At 39.3% G+C, this 18,296-nt stretch overlaps 1 protein-coding gene across 1 annotated transcript in view; it reads right to left on the reverse strand.

Moving 5' to 3' along the window:
• Positions 1-15,547, reverse strand: part of mkxa (mohawk homeobox a) — a 55,293-nt gene extending 39,746 nt beyond the window's left edge. Inside the window, exons 1-4 of the mRNA XM_070880086.1 lie at positions 15,457-15,547; positions 13,519-13,775; positions 10,704-10,863; positions 5,010-5,163 (exon numbers count right to left, since the gene is read on the reverse strand). Coding sequence (XP_070736187.1) covers positions 5,010-5,163; positions 10,704-10,863; positions 13,519-13,697 — 493 coding nt within the window. The 5' untranslated portion in view covers positions 13,698-13,775; positions 15,457-15,547. The remainder of the gene's footprint in view (positions 1-5,009; positions 5,164-10,703; positions 10,864-13,518; positions 13,776-15,456) is intronic.
• Between the last annotated feature and the right edge of the window lie 2,749 nt (positions 15,548-18,296).

Here is an 18,296-nt window from a genome sequence, read left to right on the forward strand (position 1 = left end):
CCCATAACCCTTTATTCCCTTATCGCTCAAAAATCTGTCTATCTCTGCCTTAAATATATTCAATGACCCAGCCTCCACAGCTCTCTGGCAGAGAATTCCACAGATTTACAACCCTTTGAGAGAAGAAATTCCTCCTCATCCCAGTTTTAAATGGGCAGCCCGTTATTCTGACACTATGCCCCCTAGTTTTAGTTTCCCTAAAAGGGTGGTGGAAGCAGATTCAATAATAACTTTCAAAAAGGAATTGAAAACTTGAAGGGGAAAAACTTGCATGGCTATGGGGAAAAGGCAGGGGAGTGAGATTAATTGGATAGCTCTATCAAAGAGCTGGTACAGGCACGATGGCCCGAATAGCCTCCTTCTGTGCTGTATCATTCTAGCATTTTATGATTCATTCAAACAGGTAGTTCCATCCTAATGTGCATACATGTGGTTGACGATGTAATGGACTACCACCACAATGTACATTAGTCAAGAGTCATATCAGTCATCTGACTTCCACACACATTAAAAGCAAAAACCATCTCATGGAGGTAGTTTTACACTTACTGGAGCTCATATTTGTGCATTATAACTGCAGTCCGCGGTGAAGTCAAGTTAGTTGTTTATCATGTTAGGAGAGTCTTCGCACTGCCCCTTGCTCTTTCCAAACAGTTAAATTTTATAAAGAGCTCCACTGCTGCTGAGCAAAGTACAATGAACAGCCAGTGGTATATTGACACCCAGACACACTTGCTTCATTCAGGTGCAGTGGATAATTATATGCATAGGCCAATTGAAGTGTGCAGAACTGTTCAAGTTCACATCACAATGGCTCAAGTATTTTTAAATCAAAAAGTTTTATCTAAGCTTTATAAATACAGTACCAGACTGACATCATTCAAAAAGCAGATGTCTAGTAATTTAGAAAGGTTTATGTACATTTCTTCCATGTGACAACACATTTATTGCAGTTTTCCTCTATCTGTTATGCTTTTGAAGGGCATTAAAAGTTAGGAGTCCTTACAGGAGTCTATCCCAATAAATGTCATATTTAATCTCTCAGCAGCTCTATCCTTGGACAGATATAATCTTTATTGGAATCTGCCATAATGTTTGGTTTCTTAAATTTCAGATGTATAATTTGATCCTTGGGTACAATTCAGAATCAGATATTTTTTTGATTTCAGGAATAACACACCTGGAAGAGCTTTTTGATACCCAAATTTGATAGGTCGTTCTCATCAATTTGTATTGTGTTCAAATAATATTATCACATAATCTCTAGCCAAGATAAATACAATAGGAACCTGTGAAGCTTAACATTTATTTAGCTGAAGTTCAAAAACACATTTAAAGATGTTTTGCTAGCACAATGCAATAACGTTATCAACAGAAATTATTTATTACATTTTCCAGTCATGGAAAATTTATATTTCCCTTAATTTTATTTTGAATGTGTCTGTGTGAGTTAAAAAGTGCACAGTTCAAAACTGTAGCGAAATTCAAGCTTTCAGGCAGGTATGTCTTTAATTACTCCTAACATGGTAAATAAAAGTTGCAGGAAAAGAGTTGGGTAAAACAAGTTTTATTTTTATCCTTAGCTTAAGTTTCATATTTGATTTGTTGAAAGCTTAACTGACCAATGCTATATTCAAATCATCAGACCTATTCCATGTTTCAATTTATTTTCTCCACGAGTCTTGCCAATAGTTCTTAATTGATCTTCATTTTCATATTTTATCCCTTAAAACTAATTCCTACATTACAACAGTGACAACACTTCAAAAGTACTTAATTGGTTGTAAAGTGCTTTTGTATCTCTGGTGATCGTGAAAGGTGCTATGTAAATGCAAGTTTTTCTTTTTTTTGTATATTTGTTAGCATAACAATAAGGTGCAGCTGGAAGTGACTGCAATTAAGGCCAGTATTTCATAAAAGTGACTTTGTGATCACTGAAGAATGAAAAGACTCAGAGAATTTATAACAGTGTAGATAGGAGACAATCAAAGATTCCTGTGCATAACAAAATTTTCACCAACCCTTGTTTGAGCAAACAGAGCTGCCTTTGAACTTCTCTATGCAAGGAGAGTTGTAATGATACTGTCTAGAAGAGAGCTCTATAATGGAGAGTTAAGCTTCACTGCTGCTATTCTGCACAGATTATTGGGTTTATACAGAATGTTGAAGTGCAGCTGTAGCAGCTCTGTGCTTCTGCCAACTCTTATTCTGCTGTTCCAATCAATGAGGACTGACTAATGGCCTGGCCACACCTCAATGCTTTTGGAGAGCACGATCTCTGGCATAGAATAGGCCACCTCATCCAATCTATTGGTTTTAAGGGTACACAGCGCAGCAGCAAGATTTTTTTATTTGGAGAGGGAGGTGGTCAACCCTTCTCAACGGAGTTAACTTTTGCTTAAGGGTTGAAAGCTGCATACCATTTATCAACCAACAATCCAGTTTTGATCTGTCTGTCATGAATCTACTGCTGCTTTTCATCAGATGGTCAGTTAACCACTCGACAAAAGGTAGAATCACCAGCAGAAAGTGAACAGCATCACAATAGATGGCAACCAACTAGTTAGAGAGAGCCTCGCAAGATACATTTTGGTTTGAGTTTGTCTTGCTATGATATTTGTAATTTGACCTCCTTTAAAATCATCAATGGGAACAGTGAGATGATGGAACTAATCACCATACATGATGCCACAGGAGTAGAACTCTATGATGTCATAAGGGAAGACGTAAACAAAATATCCCTGCCTAAATTGACTTTAGCTGCCATTAGTTTTACAGCATAAAATACAGTCACAAGGCAAGACTGGTAAAAGATATAGGTAGGCAACAGGTACTGTATTTCCCATTTTGATGTTTGGGAAGCTGTTAGGGCTCAATGCAATTGTTAACCCTTTACATCCTGTAGAAAGAAATTGTGGATTAAATATTCTATAATAAATATTGAGTGTTATTTCTGATCATCAATTGCAAATTATCTTTCAATACACTTGCAGCAATTACATTACAATCATCATTCCTTCAAGGAGGATATCGTCATGCATCAGTTTCAGGGGCTGCCCTGGTTATCCATATCTGCGATGATATGGTACCAAGCTATACAGAACAGGGAGACCTCAAATACAATCCTTAACCTGTATTGAGTTAGTTGGTGTCAACTAGTGTGTGGTAGGTGTGCTATGATTGACCTCAGTTCCTCTAGCCGAAGTGGTGGAAAATTCAGGGCCCTCACTCCAGGTGACCCCTGCTGGAAAGTGCACTTGTCGGGAGATCAGCGAGGAGTGATCAGACTCAGCTATGATGCTCTGCACTGTTAAATAGTGTATCAACTTTTACTATGAAGAATGGCTACTTAGGTGGAATACCAGAGGACAGTTGGGGTCAGTGAATTACATCAATGGCCAATAAGGTTGCCATTAGCATTATGAAATATAGGCTAAAGCCCACTAACAATGAGTGAATGCATTCTCTGTTGTTCAGGGGAAATAATAAACTAAACATTGACTGCAATTAAGATTCTAAAGTCAATAAACTCCTGTTAGTAGGCCCTCCTGAACTTCCTGCCAACACTCGCGACTTAACCTCTGATGGCAGCCCAATCTAACCTGCCCCACCTCCTGCTGGCAGTCCAGACTGAGTCTTCCTGCCCAATTCCTGGCAAACCTGAAGTGCATCAGGTATAGTACTTTCTGTCTATTTCACATAGCAACCTCCCTTTTGAGTGCAAAGTTATTTTATCCATTTCACACATTTGCCTTTGAAAAAAACTCTTCTTATATCTTCAATGGGACCTAAAAAATGTTGCAGCAAATTACTGCTTGGGCTCAATCTCCATGATTGTAGACTTGGTAGGAGGTAATCAAAATATTCCATGACTTGGAAAAGATGACCAAGGTAAAGGAAGAAAATCAGACTTACTTAATAGGAAGAGGAAGGACATACATCATCAGTTCTTTTTAAGATGGTGGAAATGTTATGTTATAACATGCAGAAAATACACTTACATGTTCAACCAATGGACACAAAAATAAGAGCTGTGCATGTGGGAGTAAACAAACAATTACATACCTGATGCAATGTAGTGATAGTTGAGTCAGGTTGGGGTGGGTCTAGTCATGGGTACCAGTAGAAATTGGGAATAGGCTGTTAGCAGGTGTTCAATTGAGTCTCCAAAAAGAATTGGGGCTCCCAAAGGGAATTGTTAGATTAATAACATGAATGGGGGCACAAATCCTGCAAATCACTCAATATTTCCATCGGTGCTCCATTGAAACTTTCGAAATCTTGTTATTCCTTTAAACCACTAATTCACAGGTCTGACTGCAAATAAACTCAATTTTCATATTACTTTCCACGCCCATGCCATACTTCCCAATTTTCTTTTGATTTCCCTTAAGAAACATTTGTTTTTGCTTAGGACCAAGTCTCTGAGTGATGACAAAACCTGAGGAAAAGGCTGGTAACACTTTTCACCGGTTTTGCTCACCAGCTTATTCTCATCTACTTTTTCATTCAATTTAATGGAAAGAATAAACTATGAAACTAATTTGCTTGATGTGATGCCTAAAAATTTGTTTTGTTTAGTGATTACCCCTCAAGATGTTTTTTTTTTAACTTTTCATGGCTTAGGTACATGATAATATGCAGAAATATCTACATTTGGGGACTGTACCATCTTGGAAAATAAAAGGCATTTTTTTAATTTTGTAATTTTTACTTTGATCCTTCAGACACAAAGGAACCTACAAACCAGCAGCCAAAAATCTCCTGTGACTCCCTTAAAAGATCATTCGTGCTTGGCTGCATATTAAATGATGTTGGAGATATGGCATTTTTGCCTAACATTACACTTTAGTTTCCCTTTAGAGAACACACCCTTCATTGGACTGAAGATTGATGCCTGTATCCATAAATAACAAAACATTCTATAATAAGGCAGTGCCAATTAACAATAAAACATGTTCTACAATAAAAATTTGGAGCTTGAAGGTATTTTTCTTCATTTGCCATACCTTCCGAACATGTGTCATCACTGCTAATGCTGAGTCGTTCTGCATTGCCCTGGACGTACTTGTTGTATAACTTTATTCGCAATGCCCAGCTCAAATCTGGTTGTCTAACAGTGTTTTTCAGGCGGCGCCTAGCATTTGCAAACCAGTTGGAAACCTATTAGAAAAACATGAGATTTTGTTTACAAATGGTTGTTTGATAACAAAACATGTCTTCCAAAAATTTCAGTTAAAAAAATTGCCATGCAGAAACACGGACTGACTTGTATGTTGGTAATTATAAATTGAAATACACATCATTGGCTTTTATTTGAACATCATATGCCAAATCATAAACATAAACTTTTTTGCAACATGTGTTAGACAGAAACAACTCCTCACCAGCTCATGAGTGTTTCCAGAAATGCTTTTATCATACCACCAAGCTCAAATTTCTGTAAAATTTTGTTTGGTTTTCTGGGTGAGATACTAAAATTCAACTGATTTTTTGATCGTTAAAGCAATTGTTTTGACTGCAACTATTGCTTTCCTATAGCACATGCTTTCCATTTACATTTCAAAAGTTGATCATGACAAGCAAAACAATTCATTAACAATTGTGGTGAAGCTTTTGGGTGTCCAAAATAATAGCATAGCTTCAGAAAATGTCTCATCAACCATTTCGAGGAAGGCCTTTCACACCTCAGCCTGTAAGTTTGGGAATGTTTGATACATTTTACTTAATGCTATACAGTTCCTCTATCTGTTCACAGAATTAAATGGTTAAAGCAAATGGGTGGAGTGGAGTAGATAAGATTTCTTGGCAGCATGGCCACCATATGTTGAGGCGCTTTGCTTGGCTGCTCAAAACTCAGACCAGAATCTGCTTTGAGCTCTGTGCAGATAGTACAGTAGAACGTGGCAGGGAAGGCTTCATGCTGATTGTGGTCACTGAGGGAGCAGAAGAGTTCAGTTAGCCAGCAGCAAGCACTGTCTTGCCAATTGGAAGAAGTTCTGAGCGTAAAATATCCAAAAATATGAAAGCAAATCTGGGATGTGGCTGTTGATGTTATTAATTCTGTATTAAAAAGACATTTTTTTAAAATTATGAGTAATTCAATTATAATTGAACTACAGCTGAACCAGGATACAATAAATGAATGATTTTATAAACCCAGAATAACAAATTTGCTGTAATTAAACAATGATCAAAATAATTTGCTTGTTCCTTGTAAATATGAAACAGCAATTTGGTAGAAAGAAAGAATAGAAATATTAACAACAAAAGCATTTGGATCAATTTAGGCTTGAAGATTAACCTGAGATATTTATTAACTTCATAATTTATTTATGACTGTCTATTACTTGCAGAAATGTTTTTAGTGCAGATATGACTAAATTGTTCTCTGTGCAAAATTTACAAAGCTGTGTTGCATCAAAGCAAAACCTATAGTATAACCAACTAATAAAAATATTAAAACAAGGCACCACCTGTTTTATTCACAGTCAGTGGCTGCAGAAATTTGCACAATATAATCCAATTTGGGACTTCACAAGTAATAAAAAGTTTAAGTAATATCCTGCAAGGTTGGGACTGAGAAATTTACAGCTAGCTAAAAGAAATGTAAACATGAAAGTGCCTAAATGGATTTGGTTTAAATTGTCAGTTGTCAATTGGGAAAGTACGAAAAAAACAGCAGAAAGCCAAAGATAATTAACCCACAAAGAAACATTACTTTAGGAAAATTATCAGAACTGCTGACAGCAGACTTCTGTATCAGTTAGGCCTAAACACTTGTGACTGTAACTCACTTGACCATTCAGCCTTCCTGAAATGGCTATTTAGGACTAGTTATTCTGTAGCATTGATTGAGGAGATAGGCTCGCATTGCTTGGGTTTCACACTGGTTGCAGTATAACTGTAACTGGTGGAAATGCATCGCAATAAACCTTTTTTATAAAGTCTCCAAAGATCCAGCAGACATCACTTTTATGTGATTAATGCCAGTCAGGAAGAGGAACTCTGCGCATGCCTTTAAACCTGCAGGGATTGAGGTCCGATTTGCTTGAGCATAGAGCAATGCACTGCTAGCTTGTACCACTCTGAAGCTGGTACTGTTGTCAAACTAATAACTGAAGTTTAAAGGCAGCATTAAGTATATTAATATATCAAATTATACCAACCACATGGGTAACTAACAAATCTACCATGTTTAAAATGATCTTTAGTTGCCATTAAAAACAGCAGCTGTCTGCTTTAGCCTGTCTGTTACCAGGCCCATGGGAATGGGAAGCAGTTTTGGGTGTGTGTTGGGGTGAAAGTGGCAGTATAAAGTTATCCATCTGTCTGAGCATTGGTGTGGTATTATTCTAAGCCGCTAATTTCAATGTGTTTTAACATAAATACAATTCGCTACAATTCTGTGACCTGAGCGCAAGAAAACGGGTGAGTTAAAGGGTTGACATACATGTAGCATTACATTAAAGGATAAATTAGCAGAAATATCCATAGTGACATTTACAAGGTTTTTAAATAAACATTGCTGAAGGTAATATTTGATCTAGGATTTGTTTTCCTATAGGAGTGACCCGCAGCAGGTTGCTGTATTTTTCTTTGCCTGCTTTGATTGCTAACTTTTACAGGAACGGTACCTTCACATAAATTTTACTGATACATGTCCCTGCACACTTGTACAAACAAAATGTCAACAAACGGGAATAACGGACACCGCCCCTATTTATATCCTTCCAAGTCACGAAGTCGGTCGATTCTGGTTTGCAATCAGCATTTTTGATGATTTATCTACATTAAAATGTGACTTGTTCTCTACTTCCCAGCCGAGTTTGCAGGCAATGAGCTGCAATGGCAGGAACGCTCGGCCGTGTAAAAAGGTCCTTTGGGAAGGTGCCAGGCGGCAGCTGTAACTCGCTCTGTACCGGGTTAACCAGAACGGGCGATAATGGGCAGAGATACAGCCTAAAGGATACCTTACCACTGAGGGCAAATAATCACTTCACCAGGCCATTTCACCAGAATCCAATGGTCCGGGAGATGTTATTTGCAACATCTTAACACTTGTGCCTAATAAATTTTTAATTTTAAAAATATATGTAAGTGTGCGGAAGTCCTTTCTCATTTGTACCATCAATGTGTTTCTGTTTGTTACTTTGCGATCCAGGAACAAACTGCTGCTATTGGTAGCTGACGTCTGCACGGATCACTTCACAGCTGACGCTGTCCCAGCCTTGAACAACACGGGATTCTTCCAGAGGAGCCGCATCTCCCAGAGCTCACCCAGGTGTCAAGTGTGTACAGGTGGGCAAGACTAAGGATTGTTTAATAACAGACCCGGGATGACGTTTTTATTCCAAATAATCATCCCAAACTCTAAATTAGTGTCAGGAAACAGAAGGTAATAAGGTACAAATACATTCTAATCATAGGCTTCAAATCATGTTCAAATGATACAGTTTGCATGATTGCAAGTGGTCAGTAGTTGGCAGTTCTCATGTCATTCTTCAAGGTTTGGTTTGACAACCTAACTGATTTGAAATTGGGCAATAGAGGTGGCTGGCTGGTGACCTGGAGGGAGAGAGTGGATTCTCAAACTTTTGAACATTTGATACGGGTTGTTTAAGGAGCCTGACTCTCCCCTCTATCAATGCAAATAGCACCATTAAAGCCGACAATAATAGGAATAGTGTTCCTGGAGAGCACTTTTTAAGAATAATTGAACACGTCTATGATTAAAAAGAAGTGTGCTCAATATGTATTTAAAAATATGTACACGGAAGAGCTGCCAAGATGTTAATTGATTGTTTGAAGTCACCTTTTTTAAATATTTGTACAATATACAATACAAGAGGGTTAGAAACTCTTGGTAGAAATCGTCATATTTAGACGGACTACAATTGGAGTGTAAAACTTTTCATGGGATCATGACATTCTGCATGGCACTCCGTTTTAAATCCCTTCACAGATATAAAAAGGCAATTTGACGTCTCTGAAATATATTTCTGCACAGCAATAAATGATTTGCCCGGCCTTTTCTGTAATGCAACACATTACCCACGATTGCTTACTCAACGGGCGAATTGTGGTTGGAGAGAGGTGGTTAACACAGTACATTAAAAAGTTATATCATCAGGAACACTCTTAGCTGTAATCGCCTAAAATACGTTTGGCAATTATAAACTGGCACTGGGATAGTTTCAGAAGGAGGTATGAAAATAAATCTAGTCAAAACCAAGAACAGTAAATGGGTCTAGCAACATTTAATTTTATATCGCGCGTCAAACGCGGAGTAGTGGCATTATCCGGGAACACAGCAGTAAGATCACATATATTAACACTAACCGTGTTAGTGGGAAGATCAAGGGATAAGAAAACAACAATGCCGGTTTTAAGGAAGTAACTACAAACAATTTCATGCTGTGAATAATGAATGGGCGCGTGCTCATTCTTCAATTACCCTCCCTGGGCCGCTTGTCACATTTTTAGAATAAAAATATTTAACATTAATAGTTTGGGTCCTCTAATATATTGTATATCGAGTTGTGATTAATCGTTAAACATTGCTATTCGAGTATCTGTATATGAGCAGCGCAATAAAGCCTTAAACTAGAACATTACAAAGAAGTTTCAGAGGTTCTTGTCTACATAAGGGGTGTTAGAATAAAGTTGACAAAGTTCGAATAGAGCTGTACTACAGCGTAAGATTTCTACATTTATTCTACATTCTACTTCGAAGAAGAGCAGGAGAGTTCTCCCCGTGCTGACCAATATCAATTAACATCACTAAAACAGATTATCTGGTCAGTATCACGTTGCTGTTTGTGGGAGCTTGCTGTGCGCAAAATCGGCTGTTGTGTTTCCTACATTATAACAGCAATTACACGTCAAAAGTGGTGGCCGTGGAAGGCGCTATATAAATGCAAGTCTTTCATTACATGAAGAAATCTGTTACTACATCTGGGTAAGTATCACGTTTCACCAGTTTGAATAATGAACCCGCGTTCATCGTTTATCCTTTTGTGAGTGCCTTTAAAAACACACACACAATTTATTTACCGTCATCAATCTACAATATGAACTGTATTTGCATTCCAAACTACTGTGAGCGTCGAAATAAATGCATTAAACGGATGTCCGCGTTAACTTGCAGCTCGATTAGATCATTTCAACTTTTGGTGCGATAGTGAGTCCAATACACCGAAACCTCTAAACTGAAATTCCAACCATGATTTCAAAATGTAGAAATTTATAGCAGCCTCGCCTTAAATAAAATAAAAACACGCCTTGCAGCTACGGAGTTTTGATTGGTATACTCAACACTTGTCGTGCCAGTGACTGAGTGGAAACATGCGAATTGAAAAACGGTGTTAAGATAAAGTACCGCTCAACTGACTTATCGATTCTGTCGGCACTTAATCCCGGAGACCGAGTCACAATTCCCGCTCACAGTTTTAGGGCAATTTCTCTACTTTAAACTTCACTGTTAAACTACATCTGTTTTACCTGCAATAACTAAAAAGCTATTGACATACAATATACTGCACGATAAATTCAGATTTTCGCTGGAGTTTATTATTAGGTGAGCGAATTTACACATGTTTCTGTTGCGAGGCACTAATGGATAATTCTGGGAGTTACAATACTGAAGAGAGATAGACGCCTGGAAAAGAATATATTCTGTATCCAGTAGAAAACGGCCTTACTTGTACCAGAGTCATCTGGGATCCGAGTGCCAGCAGAATCTTTTCGGTTTTAGTTGGGTAGGGGTTGTCCCGGTGTTTGTAAAGCCACTGTTTCAAGGGACGAGCCATATCCTGAAGAGCCTGTCGTTTGTGTCTCACCTTCCCCCCACCCTGTCGAGAGCTACAATCACAAGGTACAAATCGTCAGTAATCATTAAACAAAAACAAATATAACCCTTTGAAAGACAACCGAAGCAATGGTTCCACTAAAAATGTAATTAATTTGAATTATTGTTGTACCCGCGTGAAGGCCCATGTAGTCACAACGTGCGCAGTATGAGTGTGCATTGTAAACTGCGTGTGCATTGAACACTGTGAATGTGCATTGTATACTATGAGTATGCATTGTATACTGAGTGTGCACAGTCCACTATGATTGTGCATTGTAAACTGTGAATGCACTGTATCGAGTGCACTATGAGTGTGCATCTGAATGTGCATTGTAAACTGAGTGTGCACTGTACACTGAGTGCGCACAGTAAACGATGAGTGTGCAATGTACACTAAGGACAATGTTTAGAAATCGCTCACCACACAGTGAACAGAACAGCAGTCACAATAAAGTGTCAAAGTAAATTACTGGACCAAAATCCAAAAATATCACATTGGACGTCCGCCTTTCGACCAGGTTTAAAAGCTCACTGTATTTGAGGTAAATGGAAGTTTAATTCAATCTGATGTTGAACTTACTTCTCCGAAAACGCACATCAGAACTAATAGAAAAACCCAAACCACAATAATAAAACATTGTCACTTTAATCAAGACAATATAATTCAACCGAGCCCAATTTCGGAGACAGCTTTGAGAAATCATGTTTCTGGTGTATTCGCTTCAGTGGATGGAACTGAGACATCGCTGAAATGTTTGTGTGTGTGGGGGGAGGCGTTTTCAGCCAGGCTTTTCTGTATCTGTGTATACAGGTATTGTGGGCGCATGTTAGCTGTCGTGTTTTCTGTAGATAAAGTATTTCAAAGTAATTCATTGTAGCTGAAGCGTTTGGGAAGTTTTTCAGAGATGTGATAAGGTTCTATATAAATCCGCGTTTTTCTGCCTTTAGATGGGCACAGGGTTGCTTTGTCTGCATTTACATGCCCATCCGCATAACTCGGCTTCTACCCGTCTGTTTATAGAAAGACTTGCACTTATAGAGCGCATTTCACGGCCTCAGGATTTCCAAACGCGCTTTACAGCCAATGAAGTATTTTTGAAGTGTCACTGTTATAATGTAAGAAACGCGGCAGCCAATTTGTCCACAGCAAGCTCCCGCATTCAGCAATGTGATAATGATAATCTGTTTTTTTGTGTGTGATGTTGATTGAGGGATAAATATTGTCCCCATGACACTGGTCTGTGGATGTGGGTACGTTTCATTGTGCGTACTGTATTTGTGTGGATGTAAGCATTGCGTGTGATTAGTGGGCGGATTTGTCGATGTCTGTAAAGTAGCTGGAGGGACATGATGTGAATAACAGTCTGTATGTGTGTATTCAAGCTGGGTCCTGTAGATGTCGCTGTGAATCTGGAGGCCGGTTGTCCAGTTATTGCAGACACTTGTATTCTGAGATGGTGATGATGGTACTTCTGCCAGGCCGTCGTGGTATTGCTAAACTTTCGCGATCCACATCCATGACCCCAAAGCATTTGTCATCACATATCCTTGTTACCCTATCAATCCTCCAGCTTACAGCTGTGGCTATTGGGTGTTTGTGGTTGAGGTAGTGGAATTCCACCTCGCTTCTCACAGAAAACCTATTTAGTGAACATTGTACTATAAAAGCCTAAGTTATCTCCTTAAAAAACTGTATACATTTTCTTGAGATCCATAATGATGGTCAATGAAACTTTTAAGAATAGAAGTAATTTGTATCTGTCGGTGGAATTGAAATATATGAAACGCATCAATATAAATCTGTAACATAATGTCAACCATATAATATATTTATTTGAATGCACGTGCATGTGCACATAATATCTGATTGTGCTTGAATTGTTTTAAAGTTTACCATACCATACAGGGAAATATGTTAACGTTTGTGGTCAGCCAATTTGAAAAAGCTGTTCTACCTACAAAATCTTGGGGGTTAAATGTCATTGCTATTTAGACGCTTCCATTTTATTGCACTTCTTTGAGTGTCTGATGTAATGAGGCATTGCATAAAACATAATCAATAATATTTTCACATTCAGGAGTCCACTATTAGCAGTGTGAAAGGATAACCTGCATGTGTTCAAATAACTGGGCTTTTATAGAAAGATTAACAGAATGGTTGGCGTCTTGTCGTTTGGACTATATATGTTTACTAATTTAGAATCCGGCTACCTCCATTAAATTTAACCCTTGTACATGTTATACTGTACTGATATAATCAGAAACGCGCAATAACATTTCTAGAACGACCATTTAACATAACTGCCAACTATGGTGAAGCAAGTGGTTTGAAAAACAGAAGAGATGTTTTATAAAATCTCATGTACACGAGTATCACCAAGTACAACCGGACGGCCAGATTCGGATACTGTACTGTACAGCGTCTGCTGCACAATACGTGCATCGCTCCTTTGTGGGATGTATTCTCACAATTCCATGACACAGAAGCGGATTGCTGACGGCAAAAGACAAGTTACAACTTCACCGACCGTCCGTGTATCAAGAGTGCATTGCACGGATGAAATGTGTTGTTAAATTCCGCTCAAACTAATTTTCCTCCAGCTACATTTCGGAAGCTAGTTAAATACATCCATCTATACCGAAATGAGATAAAGATATGGTCATACCCAGACCTCCTGTGTCGCAGACCTCTTTGGCTTCTACTGGACGGACTGTCCGGCATCATCAGCTCCTGGTGCTGCTCTTCCATAACTTCCATATAGGTCCTGCTGTTCCTCTCAACCTCGTTTGCCTGTTCTTCGAAGAGGACTTGGTTGGTGAATTTATTAAAAACAATGGTGTTCATCTTTGCACGCGTTCCTTTACCAGTGTCCGTCTTACTAATAGATGGAAGTGTCGTGATCTGAAGATCGACCCTGGTTTACTGGAGGCAAAGGATAAAGAATCGCAGGTTACTTCCAAACAAAAATCAAACGGCCCAAATTGCCATGTGAATGAAGGCGAAATAGAAACCCATGCACAAAGGAAGGAACCGGCCGTGTGCCAAGAAAGACAAAATGCAAACCATTCACAGTGAAAGGTCTTGTTATTCATTTTCACGGGCAAATGAGAGTTTGTTTTTTTTGCACCGCGTTGTTTACAAACCTCAAATACGCGCCATTCATAAGGCTGAAGAGCGAAAAGAAATTTGCAGATGAAACGGTTTACTGGGACGGAAAACATCTCACTGTCCGTCAGATTTCCACCCGCTGAGAATCATAGATTAAGATACAATATTTAGCTCAGCCCTATTTGTAAAAAAAATACAATTTATTGGAACCTTCCCCTCAGTATCGGCCAGAGCAGTGAAATAAATACGTTTCAGGGTGTGCTCTGGCTACTCAAACAGAAGCGAGTGGGAATAAGGGAAAAAAAAGAACCCTTTGATGGGTCATTTTCAGCATTAAAGAACTAGTTCACGAGAGCAACATATGAGGACAGCGATCACAGCGGCGGTTTATATCTCACCCTTGACTTTATTGCAGTGGATCTACAAAACAGTCAAAACTTGTTTCCCAAACCAAGTAGCCGATTCAGGGTTTGAAGTAAACAGTAAACTCCCGGGACATCTGCCGCAGGCTGGTTTTTAGGACAACTTGTACCGTGTAGACACGCGTTTAATGATTTTTCTTAGGTTTCTATTAGAAGGCAGCACAGGTGCTGATCCAGACAGAGCTCCCATTCAGAATAGATTGATAGATATTAAAGGGCTTCTGAACGAGGTTGAGAAATATCACGCACAGATTTACAAAGTACGGGGTCAGCTGAGCTTGTGGGCGAGTGTTTACATCATCGATCAATGTGCCGAGTGAATTCCGATTCATTATGGGTTTTTTTTCTCTGGGAATACCTCAGGGAATAGCTTCCAGACACTGTTAGAAAAGACCCAACACGTGTCTGCCGTCTGAATCGCTGCCTTTTTGGTGATCAGATAATAGACCCGTTGTTTGACAGCCTGTCTCTTACCTGCGGGTCCGCGCTATATACTCGCTCGTCTACACCCGATCAGCTCCTCTCAGTGTGTTTGTATAAACTCATTTTATATGATCAAATGCTCAACTGCAACATTAGCCCATGAGAACATAGTGATTGTGGAAAGTTACCCCCACCCCAGTGAGCCCGCAATACATAAATCGGGCGGCATTGGCGTTTAGAAAGTTTGTGCCTTCTGTGTAACATTGGACAGCTGATCTGGTGATAACCTTTAACCCGCAGGCAAGCCCGCAGCTCAGCTGGCCGGCCCCAGAGCTCCAACCAAATAAGCGGCCAGCAAACAACTCGCAACAACTAGCTTATCCGTCAGCCTGCGAACATTTCGCCCCCTTAGCCCCTTGCAGTCGTCATCTCCGTTACCGCAACCTCCCCTTGCTATTCGCCACTTCAGATCAACTCTGAGAAATGGAACCGATTTAAAAAGCGCTTCTGAAGCTTCCGTGCCTTTTTTTTAAACCATTAATACGATCATATTGTAGCGAAAATGGCTTTATGTTGACTGCCGAGGTGGCAATCTTTCAATGAGTATTTCACCAACAAACACTGGAAAGCAGAGCAGAAAGTGACTGTACCTGGTTTTGTTTGGAAGGGTCCGGTCAGTGCGGTAAAGCGATAAGAGCGAGTAGTAATCCAGCTCCTGTGTGCATTAGCATTCCCATTTCACATCGCTGTCAGTCAGACTGATCTGAAACCGCACGAACCACGCTCGCCTCTCTCCTATTTACCCTGATGGCAGCCCTAACCCCGGAACCTGAATAAACAGCGTCGCTCATGTTTCCCAGCTGCGCTGCCTAGTCTGTGAACATAGACTGAATGCCTTACACAGGTTCCGGGATGGTGCAGCGGGAGGCTGGCTCTGCCTGTTTTACAGGATCCTGTTCTCCCACTCCTAAATATAGCGCGCTTATTTCATTTCCAGCAACAACATTTCCGTTCTAAATAAAGTGACCTGGTGCATTTTCGTTTAATTTTCCTCCGACGAGTGCAGCATTGAAAATATATTTATTAATATATTCGAAAACTTCTTATAATCCAACTGTTCATATCGATAACATCAACTGGATTTGATTTCCTAACGCCACATTTCGCGGTCAATTGATCACAAACCTTACAATTATGTTATTTAGGGAGTCGCATTGTAAATCTACCCTTTATTCATATTTCTGGTTATAATTCCTTTTTGCACACCTCCTCATATTATTTATCCTCATCAATGGACCGCACAACATCTGCATTTCAACGTGCAAGATCGCAGACGGTGTTCATTCGGAAACATAATTTTAATTGAATATAAATGAACTTGACTATGAATCACTAGATCTCGTTGATTTAAACATCGTAACACGTACTTTGCAGATACACGGGGCTCGCTCAAACATGTTGGACAATTGGCTTTTGTTAGATCAGATTGATTCTCTTGCGAGGGAATCAGGCTTATGTAAACCTGGACCAGAGGTAGAACTCCAAACGTTGGTAATAGTTCAAATCTGCAGAGGAATAACAGCGTAACGCGTGTCTAAATCAATACATTTAGAAACTTGGCAGGTGGGATGAGTCTCTCGAATCAGAAGTCGATTGCATTTCTTTGGTTAAGGACGAGTTTATCTAATCTATAATTCTAATATTCGATCAACACAGCATGTTCTCCACCTAAATGACATTTTCTATTTCATTTATTGAGTAAATCATGGGCAATCTATTTAAATACTCTCGGACCACAAAACATGGACAAGCTAAATCAAGATTGACTTATATAATTGTGTCAGGAGGGCTGGGTCAGGATTTGCTGTTAGATAACTTGAACAAATAGCGTTAATTATCGCTGGGGACGACATGAAACTAACCTAAGGTCCTAAATGCTACGAACACTGATCTTGCTGAAAAGTAGTCGGAACCTGGTAAAATCTTTGCAACTCTCCGAACAAAAGGCTTGTGTTGAAAATCAATGCTTGCAAGTGTTGAGTGCAAGTGTTAATGTGAACTTGACCTTTCACACGAGGTGATATTTAGCTGGATCTACTTCGTTGCCAAAAAGATAGGCGAAGAATTGATGGCATTTCTCAGAAGGCTGGGGTTTGTGCACTGACTGAGCACAGCGGTTAATGTTATTTGTCTGTCAGCTAGCCAGTGAAGTGACTGTAAACATAAATGTAATACAACCCGAGTTAAACATGCTAGAAATAAAACAGAAATATTGGAAGTACACCGCGAGTTCGTCAGCACTTGAAAAGCAAAGGAAATTTGTAATCTCCACCCTTCCCTTTATGATTACAACGAGCACTCGCTCCGAACACACAAGCCCCTGTAGCTTTTACTAAAGTGACACACTTACAAATGCACTTGTATGATCAGCGCGTCTGAGCAAATCCAGAGCCCTGAATAAGCAGAAAATGTATACCCAGGGAATGTGCAGCGGAGACTATGGGACACCACAGTGAATTACGAGGTCACACTCAGAAGCAGGACAATAAAGTTTTTCATAATTCTGGTGATCTCAGGGATGAGGCATTCGAAACAGCTCAATCAGCCTATGAAAGAGTCCTAACACGGCAAATAACAAAGTTCCGACGGAGGGTCATCGACCTGAAACGTTAACTCTGTTTCTCTCTCCACAGATGCTGCCTGACCCGCTGAGATTTCCAGCATTTTCTATTTTTATAACAAAGTATAATGCGATGGGAGAAATCAATATTTCCTACATTACAACAGTGACTACACTTCAAAAGTACTTCATTGGCTGTAAAGCACTTTGGGACATCCAGTGGTCGTGAAAGGCGCTATATAAATGCAAGTCTTTCTTTCAATATCAAAACACCACCATCACCATGCAAGATATTAAAAAATTATCTAATCTTTGGCGATGTCACAATCCAATCAATCGCTTCCTGTAATATTTTACAGCATCGTTTTGAGTGAACCCACCTCAACGATGCCCGCTTGTTCTTGGCCACTGCCCGTGAATTATTGTGTTAAACTCACTACTTTATTCACTCTGCAATCCCGTGGGAGTACGCACAGCTTATTTTAGGTTACAACCTATTCGAATTCACACAGTTTCTCGCTTTCAGCCCGAATTTTATTATTTTTAATTTCAAGTGATATAAACGCGTTGTCCACAGAGATAGAGAATTTGATGCATATTTTGACGAATGGTCTTGTAAAAATTCAATCTTTCATCTCAGTGCTGTGCCTTTAGGTAAAACAAAAGAAGTTTGTGAAAGTTATTGCAAGTAGGCTGCTGATTTGGCGAGACAGAGCACCAATCCCTCTGACTGGAGCCAGGCAATCTGAATTGTGTAGGGCTTTGTTTTGGGGAAAAAAACAACTTTCCCTATTTCTTTTGAACGATGTTAATACTCATTGATGTGGGTTTTTAATTAAGCCGAATTAAATGAACAATAAACAAATAACT

This window comes from Pristiophorus japonicus, chromosome 5, assembly GCF_044704955.1.
Source record: "Pristiophorus japonicus isolate sPriJap1 chromosome 5, sPriJap1.hap1, whole genome shotgun sequence".
NCBI classification, from domain to species: Eukaryota; Metazoa; Chordata; class Chondrichthyes; family Pristiophoridae; genus Pristiophorus; species Pristiophorus japonicus.